Source organism: Sus scrofa, chromosome 12, assembly GCF_000003025.6.
Source record: "Sus scrofa isolate TJ Tabasco breed Duroc chromosome 12, Sscrofa11.1, whole genome shotgun sequence".
In the NCBI taxonomy this organism is placed as follows: Eukaryota; Metazoa; Chordata; class Mammalia; order Artiodactyla; family Suidae; genus Sus; species Sus scrofa.
Genome location: NC_010454.4, coordinates 13521197 through 13542028, shown reverse-complemented (window position 1 = coordinate 13542028; position 20832 = coordinate 13521197). Strand labels below are relative to the sequence as shown.

At 37.2% G+C, this 20832-nt stretch overlaps 1 protein-coding gene across 9 annotated transcripts in view; it reads left to right on the top strand.

The window, feature by feature from the left end:
• The window catches only part of HELZ (helicase with zinc finger), a 166429-nt gene that overhangs the window by 112951 nt on the left and 32646 nt on the right, over nucleotides 1-20832 (top strand). For all 9 annotated transcript variants that reach the window (XM_021066748.1, XM_021066745.1, XM_021066750.1 and 6 more), the window contains 5 exons: nucleotides 418-625; nucleotides 7827-7906; nucleotides 12221-12791; nucleotides 13186-13426; nucleotides 14209-14725. In XM_021066748.1, coding sequence (XP_020922407.1) covers nucleotides 418-625; nucleotides 7827-7906; nucleotides 12221-12791; nucleotides 13186-13426; nucleotides 14209-14725 — 1617 coding nt within the window. The remainder of the gene's footprint in view (nucleotides 1-417; nucleotides 626-7826; nucleotides 7907-12220; nucleotides 12792-13185; nucleotides 13427-14208; nucleotides 14726-20832) is intronic.

Below are 20832 nucleotides of genomic sequence, written 5' to 3'. Positions count from 1 at the left end.
GAATTTTTGAAAAAAAAACTTTCCCTGTTCTCTTTATTCAGCTATGTAGTTACACTTTTCATGGTAATCTGTGACATAATTTGCATTCATATTGAGGAAAATGATTCAAGACTCTAAAAAACGATTTGATGCCACAAGGAATGATTATCAATTTTAGGTCCTTGACTTCTTCCTAACCTGAAAAATGGTCAATTTTCCCTTACACAGTAAAGACTCAAGCAGCCTTTTTTTTTTCTTTCGGTTAGCACATAGCCGTGATTCTATCAGTCGCTTCTAGTAGCATTGACTTTGTAGTTGTTCATTTTGACAAGGTTAACATCTCTGTGTGTATTTCTTCTTTCCTAATTAATAGCACTATAGCAATTTGCCTTCCAAAATGAACTTAATGCAATTATTTTATTTGTAATAATAACCCAGGTACCATGGACAGGATACCAGGGTAGGTTTGCAGTTGATCCTCGAATCATTACACACCAGGCAGCGATGGCCTACAACATGAACCTCTTACAGACACATGGACGGGGCTCTCCCATACCTTACGGCCTTGGGCATCATCCGCCTGTCAGCATAGGGCAGCCACAAAACCAGCATCAGGAGAAGGATCAACATGAGCAAAGTCGAAATGGTGAGCTGCTCTGCTGTTCTCATGTTCCTAAATTGATGATATGTATCAGCATATCAAGTTCCTTTAACAGTATGATTGGTTTCTTTAAAAAGTTATTGAAATATAGTTGATTTATAACGTTGTGTTAATTTCTGCTCTACCACAGAGCGACTCAGTTATATATGTACATTCTTTCTCATCTTCTTTTCCATTATGCTTTATCATGGGATATTGAGTATCGTTTCCTGTGCTATACAGTAGGACCTTATTGTTTATCTATCCGATATATAATAGTTTGCACTTGCTAACCCCAGACTCCTAATCTTTTCCTCCCCTACTCCTCCTCCCCTTTGGCAACCACAGGTCTGTTCTCTAAATCTGTGAGTGTGTTTCTGTTTTATACATATGTCGATTTGTTTCATATTTTATATTCCACATATAAGTGATATATGGTTTTTGTCTATCTCTTTCTGACTTGCTTTGCTTAACTATGGTAATCTCTGGGTCCATCTATCTTGCTACAAATGGCATCATTTCATTCTTTTTTAATATTCCATATGTCGCAAGTGCAGCTATTGGGGGAAAAATATATATACACACACCACATGTTTTATCTATTCATCTGTTGATGGACATTCAGATTGTTTCCATGTCTTGGCTATTGTGAATAGTGCTGCTGTGAATGTGGAGTTCACGTATCTTTTCAAATTAGAGTTTTGTCTGGCTATGTGCCCAGGAATGGGATTGCTAGATCATATGGCAACTCTGTGTTTAGTTTTTTGAGGAGGAATCTGATGTGAAAACTATGGATCTTTTCTCCAGAAGATATAGATATATATCCACAGATACAAAATTTGCATGCGACCTACCACTTATGATTGATACCGATTTCCTGAAAAAATGTTAATATTTTAATTTTTTAAATGCTAGCCATTTAAATTGAGACAGAAAACCCTTTCCCACTAAACTTTTTTTGATCCAAAATATTTTATGGCATACTGAATATTAATGCTACCATGGCAATAATTGATTTAAAATAGTTATTTCTTATGCAAATTGCAGTCTCTTGTCTACTAGAATTTTTTTTTTTTTTGGCATGCGGAACTTCCCAGGCTAGGGATTGAACCCATGCCAGAGCAGTGATCTGAGCCACAGCAGATCACAGATGATGACGCCAGATCGTTAAATGCTAGGCCACCAGGGAACTCTTCTAATAGAATTATGAATAAGGAAAAATTACCCTCTCTCTTTTGTTGTGGCCACATCTGCAGCATATGGAAGTTCCCAGGTCAAGAACTGAATCCAAGCTGCAGTTGTGACCTACATCACAGCTGCAGCCACACTGGATCCTTAACTCACTGCACCAGGCTGGGGATTGAACCTGTGCCTCTGCAGCAACTCGAGCTGCTGCAGTGGCTTCTTAATTTACTGTACCACTTTGGGAACTCCTCTCTCTCTTTCTCTCTCTGTATTTGTATATATGTATGTGTATATATATATTTTCCCCCTAATAGCTGCACTTGTGACATGTGGACGTTCCCAGGCCAAGGATTGAATCCTAGACATAGCTGTAGCAATGCCAGATCATTTAACTCACTGTGCCAGCCAGGGATTGAACCCACGCCTCATTAGCGACCCAAGCTGCTGCAGTAAGATTCTTAACCCACTGCACCACAGTGGAAACTATATTTTTTAAAGTCAGGTTGATCGAGGTATAGTTTTTATGTAGTAAAATTCACCCTTAGGATGTAGAGTTTGATGTGTTTTGACAAATAGACGGAGTTGTTACTCACCACCATTATCAAGATATTAGGTATTTATATTACCTCAAAAAGTTCCCTTTGCAGTCAGCCTCCTCCTCCAACCTCCAAGCCCAGGCAGCTACTAATCTGACTTTTGCCCCTATACTTTTGTCTTTAGTTTGTCGTATAAATGGAATCATAGTACCTGGCTTTATACACTTAGCTTAATACTTTTGAGGTTTACTCACGTTGTCTGTGTCAGTAGTTTATTCCTTTTCACTGTTGATTAGTATTCCCATATATGGGTGAACCACAATGTTTTTATCTACCATCAACTGATGGATACTTTAATTATTTCTAATTTTTGGCTTTATGAGTAAAGCTGCTATGAACATATGTGTTGAACATATTTTCATTTCTTTGTTAAATACCTAGGAGTGAGATTTCTGAGCGTATTTGTTGACTTTATAAGAAACTGCTGTACTGTGCTCCAAAGTGACCAAACTATTTTTCATTTCTCCTGGTAATGTGAGAGATTTCCGGTTGCTTCACATTCTCATTAGCACTTGGTATTGTTAGTCTTTTTAATTTTACCTTTGCTTGTGGATATCTGATAGTATCTGACAGCAGTATTAATTTTCATGTTCCTAATGACTAATGACTTTGGATATCTTTTGGTTGGACTCATTTGCCCTCTATATATCTTTGATGAAGTGTCTGTTTATACCTTTTGTCTCCCTTTTTATTGATTTGTCTGTCTTACTAAGTTACAATAATTCTTTATACATATTGGATATAAATGTTTAATTAGATGTATGTTTTGAGAATGTTTTTTCCCAGGGTATGGCTTGCCTTTTCATTTTCATAACAGTATGTTTCAGAGAATAGTAGAAGTTCCCATTTTTGATGAAGTCCAGTTTATCTATTCTTTTCTTCTATGGGTCATGTTTTTGGTATTATGTCTAGAATTCTTTTGCTGCCTAATTCAAGATCACAAAGATCTTCTATGTTTTTTTCTAAAAGTTTCATAGTTTTAGCTCTTGCATCAGGACCACTTTGAGTTAATTTTTTTATATGGTGTCAGGTAAGAATTGATGGGTTTTTTTTTGTTGTTTTGTTTTGTTTTGTTTCTGCATATGTATATGTATATATATCAGTTGTTCTAACACCATTTGTTGAAAACACTCCTTCCTCCATTAAACTAACTTGGTGCCTTTGCTGCAGATCAGTTTACCTCATATGTGAAGCCTCTATTCTGTTCTGTTGATGCCTATTTTGTTTATGCCAAATATGCTGTCTTGATGACTAGAGCTTTACAAAAGCCTTGAAATCAAGTAGTATGAGTCCTCCAACTGTGTTTTTTTTTTTCTTTCCCCAAAATTGTCTATTCCAGGTTGTTTGTATTTTCACATACATTTTAGAATCAGCTTGTCAGTTTCTACAGAAAAGCCTGCTGGGATTTTGATTGGAATTTTATTAACTCTGTAGGGCAATTTGGGGGAGACTTGACGTCTTAGCAGTATTGAGTCTTTTGATACATGAGCAGGGTTTCTCTGTCAGGTTTTACTTTCAGCCTTTAAAAAAAAGTTTTCAAAAATACACCTCTTGCACATATTTCAAGGTGGAGGCTTATATTATTATAGATATTTTAGTGTTATAACTTTCTTCCTTAATAGTGCATCCCACAAAATCTCCATGTTGTGTTTTCATTTCATTCAGTTCCGTACACTTTCTATTTTCTCTTGAAATTAGATCCATAGATTATTTTAGTAAGAGGACTTTTAGTTTCCAGTTATTGGGGATTTTCTAAGAATTTTTATGTTACTGATTTCTGTTTAAATTCCACTGTGGTAAGGGAACATGTCTTGAATCCTTTTGAATTTATTGAGATTTGTTTTATGGTCCAAGATGTGGCCTCTCTTTGTAAATGTTCCATATGCACTTGAGAAGAATGTAGTGCTCTAGTGCTCTAGGTCAAGTTAGTTGTTAGAATTGTTCAAGTCTACTCTATCTTTGCTGATTTTCTGTCTACTTTTTAAAAAGTGAATATTGAGTTCCCTGGTGGCACAGTGGGTTAAGGTTCTGGCATTGTCACTGCTGTGGCTTGGACTGCAGCTGTGGCACGGGTCCAATCCCTGGCCCAGGAACTTCTCTATGCCGTGTGCAAAGAAAGAAAGAAAATTGAAAGAGGAATATTGAAATCTCTAAATATAATTGGAACGTATCTATTTTTCCTTTAAGTTTTGTTTAATGATTTTTGAAGTTCTTATATTAGGTGCATAAACATTTAAGATTATATGCTCTTGATTAATTAATCATTATGGAATGACTACCTCTGGTTAATATTCTTTGAGATTTATTTTGCTTAATATCAATGTAGCCATTTTAGCTTTCTTTTGGCTAGTGATAGCACGGAATTTTTTTTTTTTTTAACATTCACTTTTTTTTTTTTTTTTTTGATCTTTTTAGGGCTGTACCTGCGGCATGTGGAGGTTACCAGGCTAGGGGTTGAATCAGAGTTGTAGCCACTGGCCTACGCCACAGTCAGAGCAACCAGAGCAACGCTGGATCTGAGCCACATCTGCGACCTATACCACAGCTCATGACAATGCTGGATTCTTAACCCACTGAGCAAGGCCAGGGATTGAACCCACGTTCTCATGGATGTTAGTCAAGGTTCATTAGTTGCTGAGCCATGACAGGAACTCCAGCATTTACTTTTAATCTGTTTATGTCTTTATATTCAAAGTGCATTTCTACAAATGAACCTGTGTACAGAACAGAAAGAGACCCGCAGACATGGAGAACAGACTCATTGCCCGTGGAGAGGGGGAGGAAGTGGGATGGATTGAGAGTTTGGGGTTAGTAGATGCAACCTATTACATTTAGAATGGATGGGCAGTGAGGTCCTACTGTATAGCACAGGGAACTGTGTCCAGTCTCTTGGGACAGAACATGATGGTGGATGATGAGAGAAAAAGAATGACTGGGTCGCTTTGCTGTAGGGCAGAGATTGGCACAACATTGTAAATCAGCTATACTTTAATTTAAAAAATACGAAAAAAAAAAAAACCCATTGATCAAAGTGCATTTCTTTTAGCTAGCATATGGTCCCTTTTTGATTTTTTAAAAAGAAATCCAGAGTGACAATCTCTGCCTTTTAACTGGGGTGTTTAAACCACTGATACTTGATATGATTATTGATATAGTTACTTTATCAGCTTCTTGTCTGTTTTAAATTGGTCCAATATGTTTTTGTTCCCCTTTTCCTTTTATTTTGCATTCCTTTGTATTATATTTTTTATTCCATTTTATTTACTTTGTTGGCTTATTAGCTATAACCTTGTTTATTGTTTTAGTGTTTGCTTTAAGGTTTATAGTAGATGTCTTTAACCTACCATGGTTTACTTTCCAGTTTGTCTTATCACCTCATGTACAGTAAAAGAACTTTACAGTATTTAAATTTTTCCTCTTCTGGCCTTTATGTATTGTTATCATGAATTTTACTTTTAAGCCCCAACAGCATTTATTTTTGTTTAGACAGCCAAGTGTCTTTCTAAAGAGTTGTTTTTTGTTGTTGTTGTTGTTTTTTTGTCTTTTTGCCATTTCTTGGGCCGCTCCTGCGGCATATGGAGGTTCCCAGGCTAGGGGTCAAATCAGAGCTGTAGCCACAGCAACTGTAGCCAGCAACTGTAGCAAGCTGTAGCCACAACAACGCTGGATCCGAGCCGCGTCTGCAACCTACACCACAGCTCACGGCAACGCTGGATCCTTAACCCGCTGAGCGAGGCCAGGGATCAAACCCGCAACCTCATGGTTCCTAGTTGGATTCGTTAACCACTGCACCACAACGGGAACTCCTAAAGAGTTTTAAATAATAAGAAAAATAATCCTTTGTATCTATCCATGTAGTTAGCACTTCTGGTAGTCTTTCTTTCTTTCTGTATATTTATGTTTACATTTGGATGATTTTCCTTCTGCCTGAAGAACTTCTTTTAACATTCCTTGTAGAGCAGGTCTGCTGGTGATGAATTCTTCCAGCATTTATATGTCTAAAAATGATTTCATTTCACCATCATTTTTGGAAGGTATTTTTCAGGATAGAGAATTATTGGCTGATAGTTTTGATCTTTCAGTATTTTAGGTGTTACTCTGCTGTTTTCTTGCTTGCGTTGTTTCTAGTGAGAAATCGCATGACATACCTTATCTTTGTTTTTCTGCACATAGCATGTCTTTTTTTCTCTGACTACTTTTAAGAATTTCTGTTTATACTGGTTTTAGTAATTTGATTATTATAAAATAATATTCCTTGGCATAATTTATGCTTCTTGTGTTTGGGATTTGTTGAGCTTCTTGGATCTATGTGTTTACAGTTTTATCAAATTTGGAAAGTTTTGACCTTTATTCCTTCAGAAATTAGTTCTGTCTCACCTCTTTTTTCTCTTCTTCAGAAATTCCAACTACTCACATATAGGCTTCTTAAAGTTTCCCTACAGTTCGTGGCCACTCTTCATTTTTTTAGAAATTCTTTTTCCTTTTTGAGTTTTAGCTTGCATAGTTTCTATTGCTATACCTTCAAGTTCACTAAGTTTTTGTTCTGCGAAACAAAATTCCACCCACCCATTCATGTCAAATATTGTAGTTTTCATTTCTTTAAGCTTAGTAGTAGGGCTATTTTGGCATGAAAATTCACTATGTAGAGTTCCAGTGGCATTCTTAAAAGAATACTTTCAAGGAAGGACCTAAATCAGGGATTCTTTCAAGGAATTAAAAATACCCAGCAGTTAGTTCTTGTAGATTAAAAAAGCCTTTCACATGTGCGAATTAGCATCATTTATGTTGTGTGTTTTTTAGGTTTTAAAAGTTATAGTTGATTTACAATGTTGTTCCAATTTCTGCAGCATATCCAAGTGACACAGTCATACATATATATGTTATGATTTTTAACCTTAATATTGCTACCTTTACTGTTTATTATCCACTTAAATTTAGCTTGATATTTATTGCTTTTAAAAGTATAACTGCATTCTTTTCAGAATATCTTTATTTAGATTCCTTTACCAAATTGTATTTACGCATTATTTGGATTTTTACTTAATTGAATTTGTAAATGGCCAAAGTATCAAGCTTTTATAAATAGGCAAAATGTCAAGAGATTTTCTATGATCAGTTTAAGAAAATGAGGTTATAAATTCCTGGAGAGTGGGTAGTTAGTTATCTTTGGAATTATTTGATGTTTTAAGGTTATTCCCGTATTACATTTTTGCCATCAGAGAGATTTGCTTCATTTATAAATTTTCTTTCTTGCAGAGAAACTGTAATGCTGAAAATTTAAGAACAAAATCCTAGCAGTATTAATAAATCAATAATGAGTGAAGAGTGTTTAAAATATTCTGCTTTTTTTGTGTAATATGGGATAGTCATTAGAATTGTAACATCTACTGACAACAATTTATAAGAACTTTAAAATATTTTCTTAGGTAAAAGTGATACAAATAATCCTGGACCTGAAATTAATAAGATTCGAACACCAGAGAAAAAGCCTACAGAATCAAAACAGGTACGCTGCTTACATTTAATGAATGCATTGTTCTACTGGATTTAGTTTTCTTGATGTTTTAAAGAAAACTGTCTCTGTTTTATGTGTGTCTTTTACGTTTGTGGTTCACGAGGATCTGGAGGATCACGTTGCACTCTCGCCCTCTACTTTTTCTTTGGCTCCTTTATTTTATTACCAGAGTACTTTTCTCAAACTATGTTATTCAGTGATAGACTCAAATTTAGAGACTTCCTATGGTACAGTAGTAAATGAAGATACAGCTGTAGACGTGTCATTGAAAATTATCTCAGGGGGAAGAATTGTTACGGTGAAGAAGGAAAACTTGATGTCTTCGGGTCCCTCGCCTTGTTCTCTCATCACACCTCTGTGTAAATCCTGACCTCTTAATCCATTTGTTGATCTACTTTCTCTGCTTCTGTGCTTGTGAATCAGGTTGGGGAAATCAAAGGATTCATTGAATTAGTGCCACTGGAAATTGATGTTTTCTAATCTCAGGAGATCCGTGGGCCTCCTCCTCATTTCTTTTTAATTGTATATTGCCCAGTATTCTTAGCAGCACTTCTGATACCTGCTCAGAAAGGTAACTTCCACTTTCTATTACTCTTACTCTTGCCTTAGAGTTACATCATCACAATTTCACCCTATTAACTCAAAACTTTAGACTTCACACTTTTTCTGTGTCTTTTCTTTTTCTTAAATTCTTTTTGTCTTTTTGCCATTTCTTGGGCCCCTTCCTGTGGCATATGGAGGTTCCCAGGCTAGGGGTCGAATTGGAGCTGCAGCCACTGGCCTATGCCAGAGCCACAGCAACGTGGGATCCGAGCCGTGTCTGCAACCTACACCACAGCTCACAGCAACACCGCATCCTTAACCCACTGAGCAAGGGCAGGGATCGAACCCACACCCTCATGGTTCCTAGTCAGATTCACTAACCAAAGAGCCACCACAGGAACTCCTTTCTGTCTCTTTGAACTGCCTTACTTACCACCAGATTTAGAGGAAGACTTGCCATTAAAGCTAATCTCTCTCCTCTTCTGGTTGCCTCTCAGACTTTGTCCCTTCTCCTCATTTGTCTTTAGATTCTTTCCAGCTACTGTTTCTTCCTCCTCAGCCTGTAAGTTGATTGATAGACTGTTTATCTGTTTGTTTTAATTTGGGGGGGGGGGCGTGCCTGCAGGATGGGGACGTTTCCAGGCCAGGTATCAAACTGCACCTAAGCAGTGACCTGAGCCACTGCAGTGACTGTGCTGGATCCTTACGCCACACTGTCATAAGGGAACTCTGGTAGACTGTTTTTGAAAATACTCTTTTTGTGGCCTTTATCTCCTTTATAAAGCTACTACTAATTTCTCATTTTTCCCCCATCTCTTATTTGTCCCTTAACCAACAAAGTCCCTTGACATTTCACTGAAACTATTGAGCTCAAAGTGACCAAATCTTATGAACACACTTTACTTGTAGCCTTACTTGACTTTTCTTTGGTATTTGGCACTGTTTTCTGCTTTTCTCATTGACCATCTTGTTTTTTTGGTTTCTTTGACACACATTTCTGCTTTTCAGAACTGTCTCTAACATGACCTTCTGTGTCTTTTATAAGTTCCTGTCCCCCCACCCCAGTCTGTCCCTAGCCCTTAAGTTGGGGTCTCCCAGGATTCTGTCACTCTCGACATTCTGTTTCTTACCATAAACTAGTCCAGTTCCACAGTTTTCAATACCTGCTTTATGATAGTAACTTCCAAATATATCTCCAGCCTTAGCTTTGCTTTAAGCAATGTTCCCTATATTCAGTTGCTTATGTCTCATAAGCAGCTCTGACCCACAGTTTGTGTAACTGGGAGGACCCACTAGAAGAGCTGCAGTGCAAATTAGGCAGCCAGGGGAACTTGCTGATAGAGTACAAGGGGAGCAGCAGTCAGTAGATGCCTGTATGTTTGGGAAGCAGAAGAGAGAGAAGAGGTGGCGAGTTGGGATGATGCATCAGCAGAGGCAGCGTAGGACAAAACCAACCGCAAGTCCTAGGTGTTATCAGAGCAGCTGAAGCCAAGATAGCCAAGTGTCTCTCATGGCCTTGTTTTAAAATATCTGTTGTGGTCTTTTCCTGCTGGGGGACTAGGCAACTTGGTAGACATGTTTCATTTTGTTTCCCACCCCAATGCTTTGTGCTGGGGCCTCGGGGGGAAAATGTCCTAGCTTTCCTAGACCTAGTATCAAGAGGAAAGTGATGGAGTATTATCCAGTTCTGATAATATGAGAGTCAGACTCCTTCAGACCACAATCCTCTATCCTGCTTCACTCTTGTAGTATCATAGAGTAGCACAGTCTTGATCTAAATTTCTGTGACACTGGCCTTGCTTCTTATCCATGTCAAAGTCAGAAGTAAGGAAGGCAATTAAAACATCAGCTTATCCACAAACAACCTTGATGTCTAATCATGATCTCCCTCATGTGATCAGAAAATGCCTGTCAACAGTGTCTTTTGGAAAAAGGCATATCCTAGCTGAATGTAGCTTCAGTCATTAAAAAGATGAAGATTTATGGGGGAAAATGTTTGTTTATGAAGAGCCTTAATCAGGTTCTGAGACATTTAAGAGCAGGCACTGCAGCTGCTTGGGAAGACTGGGACAGAGTTGTCATCCTTCTCATTTCATTTTTCCGACGATTTGTATACACCTAGTGATCTTCAGGACCTTATTGGCCAAATTTAATGTTGGTCCATTTGAGCTGGTGATTAGTGACGGGAATGTACTCAGGGTATGATTGACACATCACAGCCATTTGTTGCAATAGTTTGGCTTCCAGGTGTAACCCAGCTTCAGTTCAGGAATAAGCTTCTTATTCTGTCTTCTTGGGAGTGGTCAGTTCCATGTCTAACTGGAGAGGTTTCATGAGGCCAGTATAATCCTTAATGACTCTTGACACTGAAACTGGTAAGGAAATACCAAAGCAGCTCATGGAGTGTTTTGACAAAGATGGAAAAGAAAAATTGCCTCTTTCCACCTAATATTTCATTTCTTACATTGTCATCATTTATGATCAAACTTCGGAAGGATGGAAGCATTCCCTAGCTTACAAACCTTTGGTAGCTTGCCACAGTTACAGGAATAAAAAGTGTTTATACTCAGTATTGAATCATTCAGGGTCTTGTGTAATTGGGCTCTTACAGTTTCCTCTGATGTCAAGAAGGGGAAAATTAACATGAACAAGTCAAGTTGTAGCTCTTTGTACACAAAACTACTCATCTCCTCAAATCTGCCATACCTTTTCTCCTCTCTCAACATATAAGCTGTTACCTTTATCTAGAGTGTCCTTCCCTCACTGGAAAATTCCAGCTTTTTGTGCAAAATTCAGCTTAAGTACCGTCTCTCTGAAGTCAACTTTAATTTTCTCAGGTGCCAGAATCTCATATCAGATCCTCTTACAGCTCCTCTAATTTTATGTTTACATGTTGGTATCCTCTACTGGACTCTAAGCCAGAGCTTAGCAAACTTTTGCTGCAGAAGGCCAGATAGTTAATTTTCAGGCCTTGTGGTCCATATGGTTTCTGTTGCAATCACTCAGCTCTTCCATTGTAGCAAGAAATCAGCCAGCCACAGACAATACATGAATGAATGAATGTGGCTGTGTTCCAATAAAACTTTATTTACAATAATCTGATTGGCTGAAAATGGCCCCGGGTGTCATAGTTTGCCAATCCCTGTTCTGCTCTCTTGAAGGTTCAGACTGAGCATTCTGGAGGGTTCAGATTGAGTCTTCTCATTGCTTTTTTAATCCCCAGCACCAGGCACAATATCCTTGGTAGGCTTTCAGTAAGTGTTTGTTGAAGGAATAAGGGCAAAAAATGACAACCAAAATGGTATACAAAGGTGATAAAGTACTTTTTTTGTGTTCAGAGTAGTTTAAATTGAGACGCTTTTTTTGTATATTAATGTAGATATGTTTGAAAAAAAAAAGGCATATAAAAACAAAAAAGTCAGAAGGAAAGAACACATTTTAGTGATTTATATCAGAAGGAAATAAATGATTATCTTTCCAAGGAAGAAAGTGTGAAATTAAAAAATGTTTTAAGAGAAATTAAAGTGGATATGCTAATGAAATAGCAGTTATCTCTTCTTATGACTCAGATTTAAATGCTGTTTCTTTTCTGTTTCCTCTTTCCTAGTTTAAATATTCCATCTGATTGTCAGAAAGTAATTGATGGGGCACCTAGTGCTCTTTGGATTACCGATAAGAATAGATCATATCCTCTGTGGGAGAGGGTGGCGAGCCACAGGACTTGGGTCTTCCACAGTTAAAAGAGAGGTCTTCTTTTTTCAGATTGATCTGGAATCAAATCCACAGAACAGAAGTCCTGAATCCCGTCCTGGTGTTGTTTATCCCAATACCAAATTTCATCGCAAAGATAATCTCAACCCAAGACACATAAATCTTCCTCTTCCTGCTCCCCCTGCACAGTATGCAATCCCCAGTCGTCACTTTCATCCCCTTCCCCAGCTACCAAGACCACCATTTCCAATCCCACAGCAGCACGCCTTGTTAAATCAGCAGCAGAATAATTTGCCTGAACAACCAAATCAAATGCCACCCCAGCCAAATCAGGTAGTCCAGCAGCAGAATCCGCTGAACCAGCTGACTCAGCAGCCACCTCCTCAGCTTTCTCCTGCCTATCAGGCCAGCCCCAACAGCGCTTTTTTTAATAATGCAGTTTCTCACCGACCCCAGTCCCCTCCTGCGGAGCCTGGGGTTCCTGAGCAGCAGCCCCCTCCCATGCTGCAGGAGGGCCACAGTCCTCTGCGAGCCATCGCGCAGCCCGGCCCCCTTCTTCCTTCACACCTGAATAACTTCGCTGATGAGAACCCCCCAGGATTGCCTATAGGGGAGGCTTTAGGTAAGTTCTGTCTTTGCTGGATGTAACACATTCAGAGATTATTTACTTAAATGACATGTACAATATCATGTTAATTTGGGTCAGGATTGATTCATTTTTTGAAACAATGCCAGCAAAAAATCAATCAGTATAATAGTCAGAATCTAGTTGCAAATGCTGTATAATACTGAGCATCTAGTTGGTGTCAGGTTACGTCATAATGAAGCTAAGGAAAAATCTTTATCATCGTTACTATGACTTTAGTTACTGGCAGACTGAGAAAACCTTTGCATGCTCCAATACTCAAATTGTAGCCATTTCTTTGTGGAGAAAATCTGGTTGTAAAAACTCTTGAAAAAATTGACTTGAAACCCCAAATGCTGAAAACTTAAGCTTCTCACAAATGTTCTTGCAGATCGCATGCATGGCAGTGTAGCTCTGGAAACATTAAGGCAGCAGCAAGTACGGTTACAGCAGTGGAATGAGCATCATGCCTATCTCAGTCAGGGCAGCATTCCTTACCCACACCATCACCACCCTCATCCTCACCTCCAGCATCTTCCCCAGCCTCCCATTGGGTTACATCAGCCACCAGTGAGAGCAGACTGGAAGCTCCCCAGCAGTGCCGAAGAGGAAGCGGAAACAACAGACTCGAGGTGTGTCAGCAGGCGAAAACCAGTCTCTGAAACATGATGACTCCCTGAACTGCTTTCCTCCTTGGATGCGGTCCTTTTAGCCCCAAATTGAAATGTTGTCCCAGAGAAACTGGATGCCAGCCTTCTAGGCACATGCTACACAGTTCTGTTGATTGACTCTGAAATATAGCGCATCCATTTAGAAGTAACTCTTGTGTAAGTCTAGACATGGATGGTCTGCTGTGGATTGTAAGTTAATGTGACTCCTTGCTTCGTAGTCTCTTCTGAAAGAGAATTCGATACCATCACTGTGGGCGTTTTTTCATATTCAGTTGTAATGCAAAGAATGAATGAGGATGGAATTAAATTAGTGGTTAAAAGTTAAAAATTATAAATCTATCAACATTTTTTTTGCTAGTAGCACAAACTTCTACCTTCTTTGAAGTACAGATGTTTGAGTGTTCAGTCCTCATTTTAAACTTGTTTTTATGGTATATCATGTGAATGCAGGGAAGTGTTTCCTAGTCACTTCTGAGTAAGGTCTGCCACTATGGCGACCTTTTATAACTGCCAGTAACCAAAGACCCTTAAAGACAAGGACAAGCTGTTTTTAATAGCAAGAAAAATTTAGTGTCTTCAGTTCAGCATCTTTGAGTGTTAATGCTTACTCTTGAGACGAATTAGTGCTAGTTCTGGTTAAGGGTTAGGCTTTTGTTTGTGAAGACTGCACTGTGTGGTTGACTGAGATCTTCTTAATGTGATGGGGTTTTCTTTGTTTTCTCCTCTTCATAATCCTTATGTAGGTTTCAAGATTTAATCAGAGAACTGTCTAATCGTGATCAAAGTGAAACACGGGAACTAGCTGAAATGCCACCACCTCAATCAAGGCTTTTGCAATATAGACAAATTCAAACTAGGAGCCCACCAGCAGTCCCATCACCCCCATCCAGTACAGACCACAGTTCCCACTTTTCTAACTTTAATGACAGCAGCAGAGACGTTGAAGTAGCCAACAACCCAGCATTTCCTCAGCGCCTACCACCCCAGATGTTCAGCTCGCCTTTCTCGTTGCCATCCGAACACCTCGCCCCTCCTCCCTTGAAATACCTGGCACCTGATGGAGCATGGACTTTTGCTAACCTACAACAGAATCACCTAATGGGGCCGGGTTTTCCCTACGGCCTACCTCCATTGCCTCACAGGCCACCGCAAAACCCTTTTGTACAAATACAGAATCATCAACATGCTATTGGTCAAGAGCCATTTCACCCATTGTCATCTCGAACAGTATCATCTTCTTCGCTCCCTAGCTTAGAAGAGGTAAATGTCTTTCTTTTCCTTTTTCTTTTCAGGATTAGTTGATTGTGAAAAGTACCAGTTTTTATTGGTTTGACGGTGACAATGGACAGATCTTACTGAATTTAATAGTCTTGTAAAGATAATCTTGGTACTTATTTTTTTTTCCAGCTTTGTTTAAAAATTATTTTTTAAGTAAAGCATAGTTGATTTACAATATTAATTTCAGGTGTGCAGCAGTGATTCAGTTACACAGATATATTTTTTCAGATTATTTTCTATCGTAGGTTATTATGAGATACCGGGTATAGTTCCTTGTGTTATGCAGTAAATCTTTGTTGCTTATCTATTTTATTTATAGTAGTTTGTATCTGTTAATTGTATACTTCTAATTTATCCCTCTCCCCTTTCGCTTTTGGTAACCATAAGTTTATTTTCTATGTCTGTGTGTCTGTTTTTGTGTTATGTATAGATTCATTTGTATTATTTTTTAGATTCTGCATAAAAGTGATATATTTGTCTTTCTCACTTAGTATGATCTAGGTTCATCCATGTTGCTGCAAATGGCATTATTTCATTCTTTTTAATGGCTGAATAATATTCTATTTTGTGTACGTTTGTGTGTGTATATATATACATCTATACCATATCTTTATCCATTCATCTGTTGATGGACACTTAGGTTGCTTCCATGTCTTGGCTACTGTAAATTGAACTGCTCTGAACATTGGAGTGCATGCATCTTTTCAAATCAGAACTTTCGTCTTTTCCAGTTATATGCTCTGGAGTGGAATTGCTGGATCATATGGTAGCTCTATTATTAGCTTTTTAAGGAACTTCCATACTGTTTTCCATAGTGGTTGTAGCAATTTACATTCCCACCAACAGTGTAGGAAGGTTCCCTTTTCTCCACACCCTCTCCAGCATTTATTATTTGTAGACTTTTAGGTGATGGCCATTCTGACTACTATAATGTAATAAGATCTCATTGTAGTTTTGGTACATTTCTCTAATAATTAGTGATTGAACATCTTTTCATGTGCCTACTGGTCATCTGTATGTCTTCTTTGGAGAAATGTCTGTTTAGGCCTTCTGCCACTTTTTTGATTGAGTTGTTTGTTTTCTTGATAGTGAGTTGTATGAGGTGTTTGTGTATTTTGGCAATTAACCCCTTGTCCATCATGTCTTTTGCAAATATTTGTTTCCACTGTGTGGGTTGTCTTTTCATTTTGTTGATGGCTTCCTTTGCTGTGCAAAAGCTTTTAAGTTTGATTAAGTCCCGTTTGTTATTTTTGCTTTTATTTACTGTGCCTTGAGAGAGTGATCTAAGAAAACACTGCTATGATTTAGGCCCAAAAATGTTTTGCCTATGTTCTTTTCTAGGATTTTTTTTTTTTTTTTTTTTTTTTTTTTTTTTGCTTTTTAGGGCCACACTCACAGCATATGGAAGTTCCCAGGCTAGGAGTCGAATCAGAGCTACAGCTGCCAGCCTACACCACAGCTGGAACAACAGCAGATCCGAGCCTCACCTGCTACTACATCACAGCTCATGGCAACGCCGGATCCTTAACCCACTGAACGAAGCCAGAGAATAAACCTGCATCCTCATGGATCTTAGTCAGGTTTGTTAACCACTATAATCGCTGAGCCATGATGGGAACTCCTTTTTTTTGTGTGTGTGTCATGTCTTATATTTAGGTCTTTAATTTTGAGCTTATTTTTACATATAGTATGAGTGTTCTAATTTCATTGATTTATATGAAGCTGTTCTTGGAACTTATTTTAATTTTCCTCCTTTTATTATGGTATTTCAGACTTTGTGGAATGGTCATTGTTAAAATATGAAGCCCCTCAGAACGTTTTTATTGCTTTTTTAGAACATGTAACATCTGACTGATTTGAGGGGGCAGTTATTCAGGAAGCTTTGTTCTATCTAATCTGGGGAAATGGATTTTAGTGGCTCATCTTTTACATTACATTTGCTAATTACAAATTTGTTGATTAGAGTTTCCATAGATATTGGCTTTCTCAGCCATTGTCAGTTCTAGGTGCTGTGCTCTTTCTCCTGTCATTCATTCTGGTGCTTTCACAGGTTGAAGCAGTTAATACTCAATGCCACTGACTCCCAAATGTAAGAATTTGCAGTGTTTAACATAGAATTGATTCTGCTAAACTAAGCATTTTAAGGTAAACTGAGTTTTTACCTTAAAATACTTTGGTATTGCCAAAGGGTATCTTTATGGACCTTTACTGATATAAAAATCTTAGTTAATTCCAGGTTATAAAACTTCAAAAATGGGAATTTCCTGGTGGCTCAGTGGGTGAAAGATCTGTTGTCACTGCTGCAGCTCACGTTGCTGCTGTGGTGTGAGCTTGATCCCTGGCCTGGTAACTTCTGCATGCCATGCGCACGGCAAGAGGAAAAAAAAAAGATTTTACTGATTACAAAAGTGGTACCATTTGATGTAGACTATAAAAATGGTATCTAGCTATTGCTGTTAGGCTTGCAGTGATTAAAGATAACAATGTGTAAAGCTTGTGGTCATTATAAATCACAGATGTCTTCTTAAAACAGGATAAACATTTTGAATTTTGAGATATGAAAAGTATTTCTTTGACGTTAGCTTCATTTTGGCAGTTTCTTGGTGATTTCTAAAGGCTTTAGAAATAATTTATTCATGTTTTGCAAATTTTCTGCTATAGACGCTGATTAAAAAGTCAAGTTTCGTAGGGAAAGCTCTCTATTTTATTTGTAGGGTTTTTGAGGTAATTTGTTCACATTGTTCCAGTATTCATTGATTGGCTTATCTTGCATAATAACTTCATTAAAACAACTTAATTGCTGTCTTAGTCTCCTAATGTAAATTGTAAGGATAAAATGAATTGGTACCTGTATATATGTATTGTCTAGAATTTCTAGACCCTAGAATTTCTAGGGTCTAGAAATTTGAAACTATACTTTTAAAGATTTGACACATACCTGACATTGTTTCAAATCGTAATGCAATGGTTTCACAACTGAACAATACTAATACTTGTGTAAGTAATTTTTATGTGTCTACCTACCTGTGTATTTGTTTATGCATATAACAAAAATTTCATTATTTTAGCCATTTTAAAGTAATTCAGTGGATTTTAGTGTATGCACAATATTGTGTATCAGTCACCACTGCCTAATTTCAGAAAATTTTTGTCACCCTAAGAGAAACACCATAACCATGGAGTAGTTACTCCCAAATCCCTCCTACCTCCAATCCGTAGCAGTTGTCTGTTGCTATGGAGATGTCTAATATAAATGGAATCATACAATATGTGGTCTTTTATATCTTATTTAGGATAATGTTTTTGAAGCTTAACCACTTTGTAGCGTGTATCAGTACTTCATTACTTTTTATGGCTGAATGATGTTCCATTGTATGGATATACTGCAGTTTGTTCATCTGTAGTATAATTTGTAATTCATCAGTTGATGAATCAATGGTTATTTGGGGCTATTTCCATTTTTTTGCTGTTATGAATAATGCTGCTATAAACATTCATGAACAAGTTTTTATGCGAAGGTTTATTCAGTTTTCGTGGGTACTTAGCCAAAATTCTTGGGTCATATGATAACTCTGTTGTTGAAGAGCTGCCAAAATGTTTCCCACAGTGTCTTGAGCCATTTTTTGTCACCATCGGCAATGTGTAAGAGTTCCAGTTTGTCCTTTTTTTTAATTGTAGCCATTTTAATTGGCCATTTGTACATCTTCTTTGGAGAAATATCTAATCAAGTCCTCTGTTTCAAAAAATGACTGTCTTTTTTGTTGTGGTGCCATAAGAGTTCTTAAGTATATTCTAGATACTAGATTCTTAGCACATTATAGTTTGCATTTTTTTTTCTCCTATTCAGTGGACTGTCTTAATCACCCTCTCGATAATATCCTTTGATGCATGAAAGTTTTTAAAAAGGTGCAATCTATCTGTTTTATTCTTTCGTTGCACTTTTGATGTCATATCTAAAAAACTTTTCTAATTCAAGGTCACAGATTTACATATACCTTTCCTAGTTTTATAGCTTTAGATCTTATATTTCATTCTTTGATCCATTTAGACTTAATTTTTGTGCATTTTATAAGGTACGTTTCAAATTTATTATTTTGCATGTTATTCAGTTTTCTTTGCACTATTTGTTGAAGACTATTCTTTCTCGATTTTATGGTCTTGGCAACCTTGTCAAAAATCAACTGACTGTAGACTTAGAGGTTTATTTCCGGACTCTCAGTTCTGTTCATTCATCTCTGAGATCTTATGCCGTACCACACTGACGTGTACACTGAAGCTTTGTGTAGTGAGTTTTGTATTTGGAAGTGTGAGTCTTTATACTTCATTCTTTATTTCAAGATTGCTTTCACTATCCTGGGTCCCTGGAATTACATTTGAAATTTAGGATTAGTTTGTCAGTTTCTGCAAAGAAAACCAGCCAGGATTTTAAAAAGGATTGCTTTAAATTTGTAGATTAATTTGGGGGGTATTGCCATCTTAATTAACAGTGTAAAGTCTTCTGGTACCTGAACATGGGATATTTTTCCATTTATTTAGGTCTTTGAAAATTTCTTTCAACAGTATTTTATAATTTTCTAAGTCTTATACTTCTTTTATTAAATTTATTCCAAAGTATTTTATTATTTTTTGTGCTATGGTAAATGGAATTGTTTTCTTGATTTCATTTTTGGATTGTTCACTACTAGTGTTTAAAATACAATTGACTGTGTATCTGCAAGCTCACAGAACTCTTTATTAGCTCTGATAGATTTTTTTTGTGTGGCTACTTTAGGATTTTTATATAGAAGATAATGTCTGTAGATATAGTTGTGTCTTTCCAAACTGGATGTTTCTTTTTCTTGCCTAATTGCCTTGGCCAGAACTTCTAATATAATGTTTAGGGTACGTATTTGGCAAAATTAGAGAAAAATAAGTATTTCTGGGGTGAGTTTTCCAAATTTCTTCCTGTTACTGATTTCGAATTTCATTCCATTTGGTTGGAGATCACACTTTGTATAATTTTAACCTTTTAAAATGTATTGAGACTTATTTAATGGCCTGTCTTGAAGAATGCTTCAGGTGCACTGGAGAAGAGTATGTGTTCTGCTCTTGTGGGTGGAGTGTTATATAGATATGTTCAGTCTATTTGGTTTATGCTGTTGTTCAAGTTTTCTCTTTTCTTTGGGTCTTCATCTAGGTTTTATATCCATTATTGAAAGTACGATGTTCAAGTCTCCAATTATTGTTGAATTGTCTATTTCTCCTTTTAATTCTGTCAGTTTATGCTTCATGTATTTTGAGGTTCTGTCATTAGGTTTACACATATTTATAACTGTTATATCTTCTTAACATTAACCTTTTATCATTATATAATGTCCTTCCTCTCTCATAACAATTTTTCTCTGCAAGTGTGTTTTTTTCTGATACTGTATAGCCACCCCAATTCTCTTTTGGTTACATTTGCACGGAATGTCTTTTCTCATCTTTTTTGCTTTATGATTTTATTGTCATTTGTTTGTTTAGTGACTTTTCTGAACCTATTTTTAAAAATTTAATAAATTTAATTTAATTTTGAACTAATTTTTTAAAATCTGTTTGTTGTGTGTGGCCTCTGAAGTTTGTCTTCTGCTTAATGATCAACTAGTCATTGACGTGAGGTTCCATAAACACCCAGAATCAAAAACATTGCCTAGTTTTTGCAGAGGCATCTGTGTGTGTGTTCCGGCACACTTTCCGTACTCAAGCCAAGCAGTTTACATCTCTGCTTTAGACTTAACTTCCTGCTTCTCCAAAGCCTCCAGATCAGCCAGAGGTGAGGACTTCTCAGGCCTTTCCTAAGCATGTGCAGCACGTGTATGGTCTAGATTCCCAGGAAGGATAGGTCAGAGCCATTTAGTCTTTATTCCCTAAAGTAGCTCATAACCTAGCCTTTCCTCCAAAGCTTTTGGTTAATCTGTTATTTGGTTCAGCTGTTATCCATTATTTCAGGCAACAGAAACTAAAACATTTGCCTTGTAAATGTTTTCAATATGGCCCCTTCAGCACTGGTTGAGTTGAGTTATCTTGTCTAAGGCAAATGTTGTTTTGTACTAGACAGATCAAAACAAATA